Below are 14402 nucleotides of genomic sequence, written 5' to 3' on the forward strand. Positions count from 1 at the left end.
CAGCAAATAACACAGTCATCAGCCACTGTGAGTGGCTATTAGGTCGGTAGAGCAAAAACCCACAAGGGTGCTCAGGCCAAAAATTTTTAGAGTCCTTTTAATATGGCCTTAACCGGAGCTAAAATCTAAATCTTTTTTGGGGGTGCTTGCCAACCCTCAGAAGGCTTTCTACGCTTATGATGGCAGTACCGATGTGGCCCATTTACAATCCCAACCGACCTACACTAACAAGAAGTATTTGCGTAAAATTTCGAGCGTTAAATTTACTTCTTTGGAAGTTAGCGTGCTTTTGACAGACAAACGACTAAGAATGTCAAAACGATCCAGAATATACTCATTTTGTTGGGTCTCAGATCAATATTTCGATCCTTTGGTGGAGTGTATAAAAATCACATATTACTATTTGGGGTCAAGCTTCTATGGGGAACGCCCCAATGTCGACGAAATTTTTATTAATATATTGTAATAAATTCTCTAATTTTTCAATTTTTGAAAATATTTTCCAGATTATCACTTCCGATTCATACACCAATAATATTATTGTAGCTGGAGCATGTTTTGTAGCGTTTCTATTGGCTAGCTCCTTAATTAATAAGCTTGGTCATAAACGTCTTCAAAGTAAGTGTAACAAAACTAATATACATATTGTTCCATTTCAACATTATAAATTTTTTTATATTATTATTTAATCTCAAAGTGAAATACAATTTTCAATTAGAATCCTTTTTTTTGTTATATATTTCAGTTGGAGCCTTAATGATTTCTGGCTCATGTGGCTTTGCTTTATACTGGTCTAGTACAACTATATCAACACTAGTAATAACATCACTATATGCATGTATGGGGAGTTTAGCTGCCACCTCAGCAGTTGGTACTTCCACAGTTTTGTTTCCAACATCATTAAGGTAAGTTCGAAAATTTCAAAAATAATTTAAATCCCAAGTTTAACTTAACTACCATTAATTATGAAAAGAAAAAGTTCTTAACATTAGTATTAATTTTAAAATGTAAAAATGATGTACATTCTAGCACATTGATATATATATAAATGTGAATTATACATATGTTGCTATCTTATGCTTTCAGAACAATGGTTGTTTGCGTGGCTTTAATGTTTGGTCGTATTGGTTCCATTTTTGGCAATATCCTCTTTCCTGTATTTATGTCTTTCGGCTGCATACCACCGTTCCTTATGGTAGGAGGTGTTATGTTCAGTAAGTCTTTGAATGCATTTTAGTTGAAGAAGAAAATAATTTTTTCATATTTCTTTTAATAGTGGCTTGTATTTTGTCGGCACTACTACCCAGTACTAAGAAAAGTGATCTCAAATAAATATTTATAAGAACTTAAAACTAAATTGTTTTATTTAATAAAGAAATTGTTTTTGGTAAGTAAATTATTACCAAAGGTTAACATGGAGAAAACTAGCAATAACGAAACTGTGAACTCGTACAAGAATTGTATGTATCCTTTAAACATTAAGAAATGGTGATTCTATTTTTATAAATTTCCACACTAATTATTTACCCTCCACCATAGGTTGGGGGGTATACTAATTTCGTCATTCTGTTTGTCATCGAAATATTGATCTGAGACTCAACAAAGTATATATTTTTGATCGTCTTGACATTCTAAGTCGATTTAGCCCTGTCCATCCGTCTGTCCGCCCATATGTCGAAAGCACGCTAACTTTCGAAGAAATAAAGCAACACTCAGAAAAATGGTGCGCATAAAATAAAGTAAAACACTTATTCTAAATAAGTTAGCAAATTTTAATCTAATTTGGTAAAATTTTGATTTAAATAAGGAAAAAAATGCAAATTTTATGTAAGTTTTACTCATTTGTAATTCGTGGCAAAAAGTTCACTAACTTGGGTTTGAGAATTCATTTTACTTAACCAATTTTCTTCTCAACAAGTCAAGCAATCCTATAGCGAGCAACGTTTTGATTTACCCAATATAAACATGTTGTTATGTTGAGTTCATTGCTTCCTATAAAACTATATTCCTTAATTTGAAAAAAAAAAATTCGTTGAAAATAGTTTACGAATTTCTCAAATTTTGGTATAATTGAATAAATTTAATTCAAATACAAGTCTTAACTTAGGTTGACAGATATTGTAACAGAGATGCTTAAATCCATTCTTCTCAGTAATACCAAACAAAGCTTTAATGCTATATGAAGGTGCTTTTTAAACACATTGTTTGTCAGTCATATAATAATCACATGATTAAAAACTTTGAATATCAGAACACAAGAACGATTGATTTGTGGCTTCACTTTGTACAGGATGAATAGATCCATGTTAAAAACTCTAAACAAGAAAACCTTAAAAACCCTTAAAGGGGTATTACTGACACATGGGCAAATTTTAAATATGAAGTCCATCCAAGCTTAACGTATGTATATTCTTTTCGCGTTTAACTGTTAAGAAACTAATCTCACATAGAAATAATTTGAAAATAATAGCAACATAACTAAAAAATATCCAAACCAAAAGCAGACTGCAATTTTTGTTATTTTTACAAAATTTAACATAAAAGAAGCAGATACACATGTTTGCTAAGTTTGGCTTACATTTACTAATGCAGTTAACCGTCTTTAAACTTTGAAAGGCACTTTGGTCTACAGTACACCAGAGTAAAAAAAATTGTACGTGTTTTCAATGCAATCGAGTTCATGCAGCATATGCCACACAGTGTTCCAAAAAAAAAAATCAAGCTTTGAACTTAACGAATCGTCTTAATGTGGGTTGTCCGACTCTGCTCTATCGATCCTTTTATGTTGTATGCTCCACAGATATTAGCCTCCTTATTCTTGATGTTAGGATGTTCGTCGGAAATACCAAACATTCTAGGAATTCACGCCCGTTTTTTTTACGCACCACCATAGGATTGGGGGTATACTAATCTGGTAATTCTGTTTGTAACACATCGAAATATTGATCTGCGATCATATAAAGTATATATATTCTTCATCGTCATGATATTTTTAGTCGATCTAGCCATGTCCGTCCGACCGTGCGTTCGTCCGTCTGTCAATATCACGATAGCAGTCGAACGCATAAAGCTAGCGGCTTGACATTTTGCACAGATACATCTTATTGAAGTAGGTCGTTGGTGATTGCAAATGGGCTAGATTGGTTCAGATTTGGATATAGCTCCCTTATAAACCGATCTCCCGATTTTATATATTTAGCCCCTAGAAGCCGCAATTGTCATCCGATCGGGCTGAAATTTTGCATTTGGTGTTCTGTTGCGATGTCCAATAACCGTGCTAAGTACGGTTGAAATCGGTCTATAACCTGATAAAGCTCCCATATAACCCGATCTCTCCATTTGATATATTTAGCTTCTAGAAGCCACAATTGTTATCCGATTGGGCTGAAATTTTGCATGTAGTGTTCTGCTACGATATCCAATAACCGTGCTAAATACGGTTGGTATCGATCTATAACCTGATATAGCTTTCATATAACCCGATCTCCCGATTTGACATCTTGAGCCCCTGGAAGCCGTAATTTTTATCCGATTTGGTTAAAAACTTCCTACAACTGTGTCAAGTACGGTTTAAATTGGGCCTACTACCTGATGTAGCTCCCATATAACCAGATCTCTCGATTTCACGTCTGGATCCCTGGAAACCAAAATCTTTGTCCGATTTGGCTAAGATTTTACACGTGGTGTTCTGTTACGACTTCCAACAACTGTGTCAAGTACGGTCTTTAACCTGGTGTAGTTTGGGTTATATTTAAGTGGCAGTCTGCCCTCAGACTCACTTAGACGTTTTCGTCCATTGTGATACCACAGGAACAGAAGAAGGAAGATGCCTTCTAGTTCCTATCGTAGAACTATCCAGATAGCTTTAAAAAGCCCAACAACTTCCGAATGTTCACATCCGCTAAATGAGACAGGTTCTCAAAGAAATGAGAACCTTAAGTGGAACTCCTTCTGACTGCTAGTGCAGAACACACACAGAAGGTTTCTATAGTCTCTTCTTCTTCGATATCCTCAAAGCTTTCGTAAAAGTCTTTGCTGGCAACCTTCAATCTGTCAGCATGTTTTCCGATTAAACAGTGATCTGTCATGACGGACACAATGACTAAAACGTCTGTCCTAGCCAATGACACCAAAGCAGCAGACCTCTTCAAGTCTAGATTAGGCCTTATAGTTTTGGAATGTTCACAGCCCCCTCTTTGTGGCCATATATCATTCATTGTCCTTCGGGCCTGGTCTTGAAAACTTAGCTTACATGTCGCTAGAGGCTTGCCCACAGATTCCAATATCCATGGAATGTGTAGGGTAGTTCCTAGTCTCGCAAGCTCGACGTTTTGCAATTCCCTGGGATATCTCTGTGGCACCCTCCAGCACCCAGAACAGGTGTATTTTGAATTGTTCAGCCATCCCGTTGAGAGATCTGCGACAGCCGAAGGCGGTTTTTGTGTTCAGAAATACGTTCTCCAGGAATTTAATGGCTGCCTGGCTGTCTGAGATGATATTTATGCCAATCGGTGTTATGACATTATATCATAGCCACTCCACCACTTCCTTAATTGCAAGGATCTCCGCTTGATACTCACTACAGTGGTCGGGTAGCCTTTTCGATATGACCAGTTCTAGATCTTTAGAGAACCCACTTAAACCTAACCTTCTGGAGAACTTTTCCAATTTAGCGGATATGAACATTTACTCTATGAGACCATTCTATAAAAATTCCATTCATTTATTTACATCAATTTGCTTCCAAATACTGTGCAATGATATTCGAATATTTTTAGTTACTTTAAAATCAAGTTTAGTCAAACAAACAATCACACCTGGGCTGGTTTTTAAAAACTCAATTTTTGGCTCACTGAACTTGCATCATAACCGTTGTCTGATCTGAAGCCGAATTGACGAACTTTTCTACGATGTGACAAAACAAAGATAAAGAGTTGTCTTTTAGCACAAATATGATGCGTGGCTATGGTCGTGATGATAAGGTGACATTGTGATAAGATCGAAACAAACAAACAAATAAACAGTCATCAAAGAAATTATGGCATACAAATTTATTATACAAAGAAAAGAAAATTGTTAAAAAAGGAATATTTAAATAGCGATTAAAAAATGTTGAAGTAGCCATTTGGGAAATTTGATTTGTATTGATACCCAAAGATACAAATGATTGGGGAAAAAAGGAAATATTTCACAAATGTGTAAAATGTTTATGGCAAATAAGTGATTTAGCAAATTGTTTAAAGAAAGAAACGAAGTGTTGTTGTGCAGTTTATGGAGCAGATAAAACGGATTGCGTAGATTATTGCCCAGAGGCAGCCGCCAACGATAAGCATGATACCAATAAGAAGATCTGTTTGCATCAGTTATTAGTCAGTTAGATTTGAAAGGGGTGATGAAACGTTTAACTAGACGCTGCAAGAAAGCGAGTGAAAGGACAACGAACTAATCTGCGATAAAAAAATGTGTCAGTGATCTGATTCAGAACAAATATACTTTTTAACTCTTTTTTGAAATTAGAAGCAAATTTCAAACATTTCATAATGAGTTCTATGACAAAAGGTGATGTGTTTTTTGTGGTGTCATTTATTCATTAATTAAATATAATAATTTTAATAATAACATAAAATTGTAGATAATTGCCAAATTAGCAATAATAATATTAACAACTATGGAGAAATAGAGGCTCCCGCCGATTATGAGACTGCAGTTAAAGCATGTGGTTTTGGACGTTTCAACATACTACTCCTAATGGTGGCATTACCAGCTGTTATGGCTACAATAATTGAGACAGCTGTGGTCTCATACATTTTGCCCAGCGCAGAATGTGATCTCAATTTGGATCTTCTGGATAAGGGGATACTCAATGCCATTACATACTGTGGTAAATATTTGGAAACTTATATCAATTATGACTAATTTTTGCAATATTTTTTTTAAATTTCTAAAAAAAAGGCCGGTGGACACATTTCGGCATAAGTGCAGTATACGGAAAAAATTGCAACAAAAATCCAATTTTTTGAACACTAAATTGACCCCAGGAACACGAATACGAAGTACGTTTTTCTGGTTGGGCCTGGGGGCCCCAAAACGGGCTTTTCTCGAATATAGGCAATATGGTACTCAAATTAAAGAACATTTTGCGTAAAATACCATTTTTTGGAAAAAAGTAATAAAAGTCAATACCGAGGCTGCAGGGCCTTGAGATTTTGGACTCTTTTTCATTAATTATAAAAAATTGGTATATGTGAAAAAAATTACTGCTATTGTTAGCGTTGCCCAGGAATTTTTTTGAAATAGCGCCGCAGGCAAAATAGCTCTTTGCCTATGGCGCATTTTCAAAAAAAAAAAGTCGTATTCTATGCAAAATTTTCTTTAATTTGAGTATCATATTGCCTTCATTCGGCGCCATTTCACAGGACTGAGCCCCAACAACGGACCTAATATTCATGTTCCTGGGGTCATTTTAGGAGGGTGAAGAAAAAATTAGGTTATTTTATGATTTTACCTGTAAACTGCACTCTAGCCCACATTTCATTCTATTTATATACCCACCATCATAAGATGAGGGTATACTAATTTCGTTATTCTGTTTGTAACTCCTCCAAATATTCGTCCATAAAGTTGTTGATCGACATGACATTTTAAGTCGATCTAGCCCTGTCCATCCATCTGTCCGTCCATCTGTCTGTCGAAAGCTGACTTTGGAAGGAGTAAAGCTAGCCGCTTGAAATTTCGCACAAAAACTTCTTCAAAGTGTAGGTCGGTTGAGATTGTAAATGGGCCATATCGGTCCATGTTTACATAACTGCCAAATAAACCGATCTTGAACCTTATCTTCTTGAGCCACAAGAGGGCGCAATTGTCATCCGATTTGGCTGAAATTTGGCATGACGTATTTCGTTATGAGTTCCAACAACTGTGTAAGTATGGTTCAAATCGGTTCATAACCTGATATAGCTGTCATATAAATCGCTCTGGGATCATGACTTCTTCAGCCTCTAGAGGGCGTAATTTTTCATCCGATTTGGCTGATATTTTGTACAACGGCTTCTACCATGGTCTTCAACATACGTGTCAAATATGGTCTGAATGGGCCTATAGCCTGATACAGCTCCCATAAAAACCGATCTCCCTATTTTACTTCGCGAGCCCCTAAAAGGCGCAATTCTTATTCGAATTGGCTGAAATTTTACACAATGACTTCTATTTACTATGGTCTCCAACATTCAGTTCAATTATGGTCCGAATCGGACCATAACTTAATATAGCTCCAATAGCATAGCAATTCTTGTATTTTATCCTTTGTTTACCTAAAGAGGGATACTGGGAAAAGAACTCGACACATGTGATCCATGGTGGAGGGTTTGTAAGATTCGGCCCGGCCGAACATAGCACGCTTTTACATGCTTTTAATTTATACGTCTGCTAAACACATGGAAAAAATGTTTTCCACCCACCAATATTTCTAACCTCCACAGCAAATTAAAAAAAGCCGATTTTATAATAATCTTTGCCTGAAATGGGTATTTTGGTCTTTTTTGTAAAGAAATTCGTGCAGAATTTATTTTTGGTTCTTTGGAAGACTTTTATCTGCAGGATTCCAAAAAAATATTAGGGTATCTCTATTCTTTTTTTCTTACAATGTTTTCAAGTAAAACTAAGATTTTGAAAATCGGACCACAAATAAAAATTTGGCAGCCCTAACAATTTTTCGAAATACTGTGGTGAACAACTTTAGACCATATTTGTATATAGCTGCCATATAGACCGATCTGGGGATTTTCAACTCGAAACCGCTTTCTCATTACTTCGATCTGATGATTATCCACATCATCTTCATTGTGTCTGCGTCCAGATCTCCGCATTCTACTCTACGCCGCTGCGTCCAGGTCTTCCTTCTTCCTGCGCATTACTTGTTCTGCGTGTCTCATCACCGCCTTCCACTTCCTCTCCAGCATCCTCTGAACTATTGTTCCAGGCGAAACGCCGCCTATCACTGTTTCCAATTCTCTGTGTCTTTCAACCCAGCGCTCGCAGTGGAAGAATATGTATTCCACGTCATCTAGAACTTCTAGCTCCTCATAAATGTACCTGCTTGAGGAGCATTTGTCAATTCTATGCAGATATTTTCGAAAGTAACCATGGTCGTGTGGCGTAACAGTTGACGCTGTGTGACGTAAATTGACGTCAGCGTGCTTCCTATCACTCTCTGGCCCCATATTTCACTCCCATAGAGGACGATACTATTACATGTCTCCATTAAAAGTCTGCGCCTGCTCGGAAGAGGCCGACCGAATTCGCTCTGCATAAGTCAGCTTTGTATCGAGTCGGATCCCTAGATATTTGACCGATCTCTTGGTCTTCACCAGTATGTTGTCTATGCACATATCCTTTTCCACTTTCTTCTCGTTAGGAGTAGCAGCTCCGTCTACAGCATGGTAAGTTTCAAGCCGTGAGAGTCAATCATTTGGCCTTAGCTTCACCTGTCGTAGTTTTTGCTCCGCACCTTCCGTGTCTCTTGTCGTGATGACTGCAGCGATGTCGTCAGCATATCCTACTAGAAAGGTCCCGTCTGACATTTCTGTTCGAAGTATTCCATAATAACTGGTATTCCAAAGATCCGTTCCAAGCTTGGATCCTTGCGCCGCTCCTGATGAGACCTCATATTCACTCGTTCCATCCTGAGAGTTATATAAGTACCCTGTCATAATTCTCATTAGAAACGCCAGGATATTAGAGACATCTCTGATCGCTTAGGACGTCAGACTATTTGAGGCTAGTAGATGTAAAAGCATGTTTGTCTCCAGCATAGGCAAACAATGGGTAATGGAGAAGAATTGCTATGCTGTTGCAGCCGTATCAGGTTATCGACCGATTCGGACCATATTTGGTCGGTCTTAAGAGAAGTCGTTGTGCTAAATGTCAAATCGGATAAGAATTGCGCCCTCTAGAGGCTCAAGAAGTATAATCGGAAGATGGGTCTATATGACAGATATATCGGGTTATGAACCAATTGGGACTATACTTCGCACAGTTGTTTGAATCCACAACATCATACTGAATTTCAGCCAAATCTGATAAGACATGTGCCTCATAGGGGTTCAAGAAGAAAATCGCGTGATCGGTTTATATTGGAGCTATATCGGGCTATAGACCAGTTCATACTATATTTCGCACGCATGTGTCGAAAGTAATTGCGTCGTCGTTGCGCAAAATTTCAGCCAAATCGGATAAGAATTGCGCTCTCTAGAGGCTCAAGAAGTATAATCGGGAGATCGGTTTATATGGCAGCTATATCAGGTTACGAACCGATTGGTACTATACTTTGCAAAGTTGTTTGAATCCACAACAACCTCATACTAAATTTCACCCAAGTCGGATAAGAATTGACTAAATCGAAAAATAATAACAATAAATAATAGAAACAAAATATGTGAGTGAAGATAAATTCCGAATTTAACTAGTGGAGACACAAACCACTGACTTAACAGTCCTCTGTTACTGCCATTAGCAGAGCACTGTTAAGGAACTTTGTAGGCAATTAATTAATAAAAAAAAGGATTTGTTCATAAAAAGGAAATTTCAAAACACAAAAAACCAAAAAAAGATCTAGAAAATAATAAGGTGATCCAACATTAAAATTTAGTTCCCTCAATAACCGCAAGACGTACTAACAAGATAAAGAAGATTGTAAAATTGATTGATCCACTGTGCACAAATGGAAAATAGTAAGGCGATGAGACCGGTCTCAAATGAGATCTAGGGAAGCCTAGTTTCTTATACATATGCACATATTTTCCAAATAATCGTCTAACTATCGAATTTTTCAAAAAAACTTGAAAAAATCGCTACAAGACCTCAAAAATCTATTTTGCGTGAACCACTGTGCAAAAATGGAAAAAGTTGATACTTTGAAACCGGTGTCAAACGACAGCTTATGAAGTCTAGTTTCTAATCCAAAAGGGCCTATATTCCAAATCATCGTCTAACTATCGAATTTTTGAGAAAAACTTGAAAAAAATCGCTACAAGACCTCAAAAATCTATTTTGTGTGAACCACTGTGCAAAAATGGAAAAAGTTGATACTTTGAAACCGGTGTCAAACGACAGCTTATGAAGTCTAGTTTCTAATCCAAAAGGGCCTATATTCCAAATAATCGTCTAACTATCGAATTTTTGAGAAAAACTTGAATAAAATCGCTACAAGACCTCAAAAATCTATTTTGCGTGAACCACTGTGCAAAAATGGAAAAAGTTGATACTTTGAAACCGGTGTCAAACGACAGCTTATGAAGTCTAGTTTCTAATCCAAAAGGGCCTATATTCCAAATCATCGTCTAACTATCGAATTTTTGAGAAAAACTTGAAAAAAATCGCTACAAGACCTCAAAAATCTATTTTGTGTGAACCACTGTGCAAAAATGGAAAAAGTTGATACTTTGAAACCGGTGTCAAACGACAGCTAATGAAGTCTAGTTTCTAATCCAAAAGGGCCTATATTCCAAATCATCGTCTAACTATCGAATTTTTCAAAAAAACTTCAAAAAATTCGCTACAAGACCTCAAAAATCTATTTTGTGTGAACCACTGTGCAAAAATGGAAAAAGTTGATACTTTGAAACCGGTGTCAAACGACAGCTTATGAAGTCTAGTTTCTAATCCAAAAGGGCCTATATTCCAAATCATCGTCTAACTATCGAATTTTTGAGAAAAACTTGAAAAAAATCGCTACAAGACCTCAAAAATCTATTTTGCGTGAACCACTGTGCAAAAATGGAAAAAGTTGATACTTTGAAACCGGTGTCAAACGACAGCTTATGAAGTCTAGTTTCTAATCCAAAAGGGCCTATATTCCAAATAATCGTATAACTATCGAATTTTTCAAAAAAACTTGAAAAAAATCGCTACAAGACCTCAAAAATCTATTTTGTGTGAACCACTGTGCAAAAATGGAAAAAGTTGATACTTTGAAACCGGTGTCAAACGACAGCTTATGAAGTCTAGTTTCTAATCCAAAAGGGCCTATATTCCAAATAATCGTCTAACTATCGAATTTTTGAGAAAAACTTGAATAAAATCGCTACAAGACCTCAAAAATCTATTTTGCGTGAACCACTGTGCAAAAATGGAAAAAGTTGATACTTTGAAACCGGTGTCAAACGACAGCTTATGAAGTCTAGTTTCTAATCCAAAAGGGCCTATATTCCAAATAATCGTCTAACTATCGAATTTTTCAAAAAAACTTGAAAAAAATCGCTACAAGACCTCAAAAATCTATTTTGCGTGAACCACTGTGCAAAAATGGAAAAAGTTGATACTTTGAAACCGGTCTCAAACGACAGCTTATGAAGTCTAGTTTCTAATCCAAAAGGGCCTATATTCCAAATCATCGTCTAACTATCGAATTTTTGAGAAAAACTTGAAAAAAATCGCTACAAGACCTCAAAAATCTATTTTGTGTGAACCACTGTGCAAAAATGGAAAAAGTTGATACTTTGAAACCGGTGTCAAACGACAGCTAATGAAGTCTAGTTTCTAATCCAAAAGGGCCTATATTCCAAATCATCGTCTAACTATCGAATTTTTGAGAAAAACTTGAAAAAAATCGCTACAAGACCTCAAAAATCTATTTTGTGTGAACCACTGTGCAAAAATGGAAAAAGTTGATACTTTGAAACCGGTGTCAAACGACAGCTTATGAAGTCTAGTTTCTAATCCAAAAGGGCCTATATTCCAAATCATCGTCTAACTATCGAATTTTTGAGAAAAACTTGAAAAAAATCGCTACAAGACCTCAAAAATCTATTTTGCGTGTACCACTGTGCAAAAATGGAAAAAGTTGATACTTTGAAACCGGTGTCAAACGACAGCTTATGAAGTCTAGTTTCTAATCCAAAAGGGCCTATATTCCAAATAATCGTCTAACTATCGAATTTTTCAAAAAAACTTGAAAAAAATCGCTACAAGACCTCAAAAATCTATTTTGCGTGAACCACTGTGCAAAAATGGAAAAAGTTGATACTTTGAAACCGGTGTCAAACGACAGCTTATGAAGTCTAGTTTCTAATCCAAAAGGGCCTATATTCCAAATCATCGTCTAACTATCGAATTTTTGAGAAAAACTTGAAAAAAATCGCTACAAGACCTCAAAAATCTATTTTGTGTGAACCACTGTGCAAAAATGGAAAAAGTTGATACTTTGAAACCGGTGTCAAACGACAGCTAATGAAGTCTAGTTTCTAATCCAAAAGGGCCTATATTCCAAATCATCGTCTAACTATCGAATTTTTGAGAAAAACTTGAAAAAAATCGCTACAAGACCTCAAAAATCTATTTTGCGTGAACCACTGTGCAAAAATGGAAAAAGTTGATACTTTGAAACCGGTGTCAAACGACAGCTTATGAAGTCTAGTTTCTAATCCAAAAGGGCCTATATTCCAAATCATCGTTTAACTATCGAATTTTTGAGAAAAACTTGAAAAAAATCGCTACAAGACCTCAAAAATCTATTTTGTGTGAACCACTGTGCAAAAATGGAAAAAGTTGATACTTTGAAACCGGTGTCAAACGACAGCTAATGAAGTCTAGTTTCTAATCCAAAAGGGCCTATATTCCAAATCATCGTCTAACTATCGAATTTTTGAGAAAAACTTGAAAAAAATCGCTACAAGACCTCAAAAATCTATTTTGTATGAACCACTGTGCAAAAATGGAAAAAGTTGATACTTTGAAACCGGTGTCAAACGACAGCTTATGAAGTCTAGTTTCTAATCCAAAAGGGCCTATATTCCAAATAATCGTCTAACTATCGAACTTTTCAAAAAAAAGTTGAAAAAATTCGCCACAAGACTTTTCACAAGAAGATTTTTAACTTTTTTGCAAATTACAACTGTTCGCTTTGTTGATCAAACACAGATTAGAAATTGAAAAGGGTATCGAAACCAAAATGTAATTTTAAAGATAGGAAAAAATACCATTCAATGCCAGGCAGAATCCAATAAGATCAAAATATTTGCAAAATTTGAGTCAAGTCGCGTACACAGGTAAAAACTTTACTAACATACCACCTCATTAAAAAATGCAGGCAGGGAAATTTCACGATAAAAAGTATTAACCTGCTGATGTAAAAACTCAATACACGTGTTTGGAATCCTTCACCACACATGATCAAGATATTTGCAAATGGGTCAAATTGCTTACGCAGGTACTCAGCTTAACTTTCATACCTTTTCATTCAAAAAATGTAAAAGGATTCAAAATCTTTCATTGCTTTTGAAACCACAGGCTAGGAAATTTTATGTTAAAAAGGTAAAAAACCAATTAAATATTTACGATGTATAACTTCAAAGCATTGAAAAAACCTACATGAATAATAGTTCGCATAAATATATTAAGGTAAATTGAGGTATTCCAAAAAGTTGTAAATTGTCTTTTCTGAAATAACAAAAAAACATACAGTTCAGAAACTCAAAAGCAGGTTAGGTTGAAAAGATGGTGCGTATATTAATCCACAAATGTATAATAATTAATTCAATTAAAGTTTTTTTTTTTTTTTTTTTTTTTTTTTTGAAAAATTCGATAGTTAGACGATGATTTGGAATATAGGCCCTTTTGGATTAGAAACTAGATTTCATAAGCTGTCGTTTGAGACCGGTTTCAAAGTATCAACTTTTTCCATTTTTGCACAGTGGTTCACACAAAATAGATTTTTCAAGTCTTGTAGCGAATTTTTTCAAGTTTTTTTAAAAAATTCGATAGTTAGACGATTATTTGGAATATAGGCCCTTTTGGATTAGAAACTAGACTTCATAAGCTGTCGTTTGAGACCAGTTTCAAAGTATCAACTTTTTTCATTTTTGCACAGTGGTTCACACAAAATAGATTTTTGAGGTCTTGTAGCGATTTTTTTCAAGTTTTTCTCAAAAATTCGATAGTTAGACGATGATTTGGAATATAGGCCCTTTTGGATTAGAAACTAGACTTCATAAGCTGTCGTTTGACACCGGTTTCAAAGTATCAACTTTTTCCATTTTTGCACAGTGGTTCACACAAAATAGATTTTTGAGGTCTTGTAGCGAATTGTTTGAAGTTTTTTTGAAAAATTCGATAGTTAGACGATTATTTGGAATATAGGCCCTTTTGGATTAGAAACTAGACTTCATAAGCTGTCGTTTGACACCGGTTTCAAAGTATCAACTTTTTCCATTTTTGCACAGTGGTTCACACAAAATAGATTTTTGAGGTCTTGTAGCGATTTTTTTCAAGTTTTTCTCAAAAATTCGATAGTTAGACGATGATTTGGAATATAGGCCCTTTTGGATTAGAAACTAGACTTCATTAGCTGTCGTTTGACACCGGTTTCAAAGTATCAACTTTTTCCATTTTTGCACAGTGGTTCACAC

The 14402-nt window shown here is 35.7% G+C and overlaps 1 protein-coding gene across 1 annotated transcript in view; it reads left to right on the forward strand.

The window, feature by feature from the left end:
• The window catches only part of LOC106086457 (uncharacterized), a 35109-nt gene that overhangs the window by 8355 nt on the left and 12352 nt on the right, over positions 1-14402 (forward strand). The window contains exons 8-12 of the mRNA XM_013251139.2: positions 507-618; positions 746-905; positions 1087-1214; positions 5476-5559; positions 5633-5881. Of these exons, the coding sequence (XP_013106593.2) occupies positions 507-618; positions 746-905; positions 1087-1214; positions 5476-5559; positions 5633-5881 (733 nt within the window). The remainder of the gene's footprint in view (positions 1-506; positions 619-745; positions 906-1086; positions 1215-5475; positions 5560-5632; positions 5882-14402) is intronic.

The sequence above is a fragment of the Stomoxys calcitrans genome, chromosome 4 (genome assembly GCF_963082655.1).
Source record: "Stomoxys calcitrans chromosome 4, idStoCalc2.1, whole genome shotgun sequence".
NCBI classification, from domain to species: domain Eukaryota; kingdom Metazoa; phylum Arthropoda; class Insecta; order Diptera; family Muscidae; genus Stomoxys; species Stomoxys calcitrans.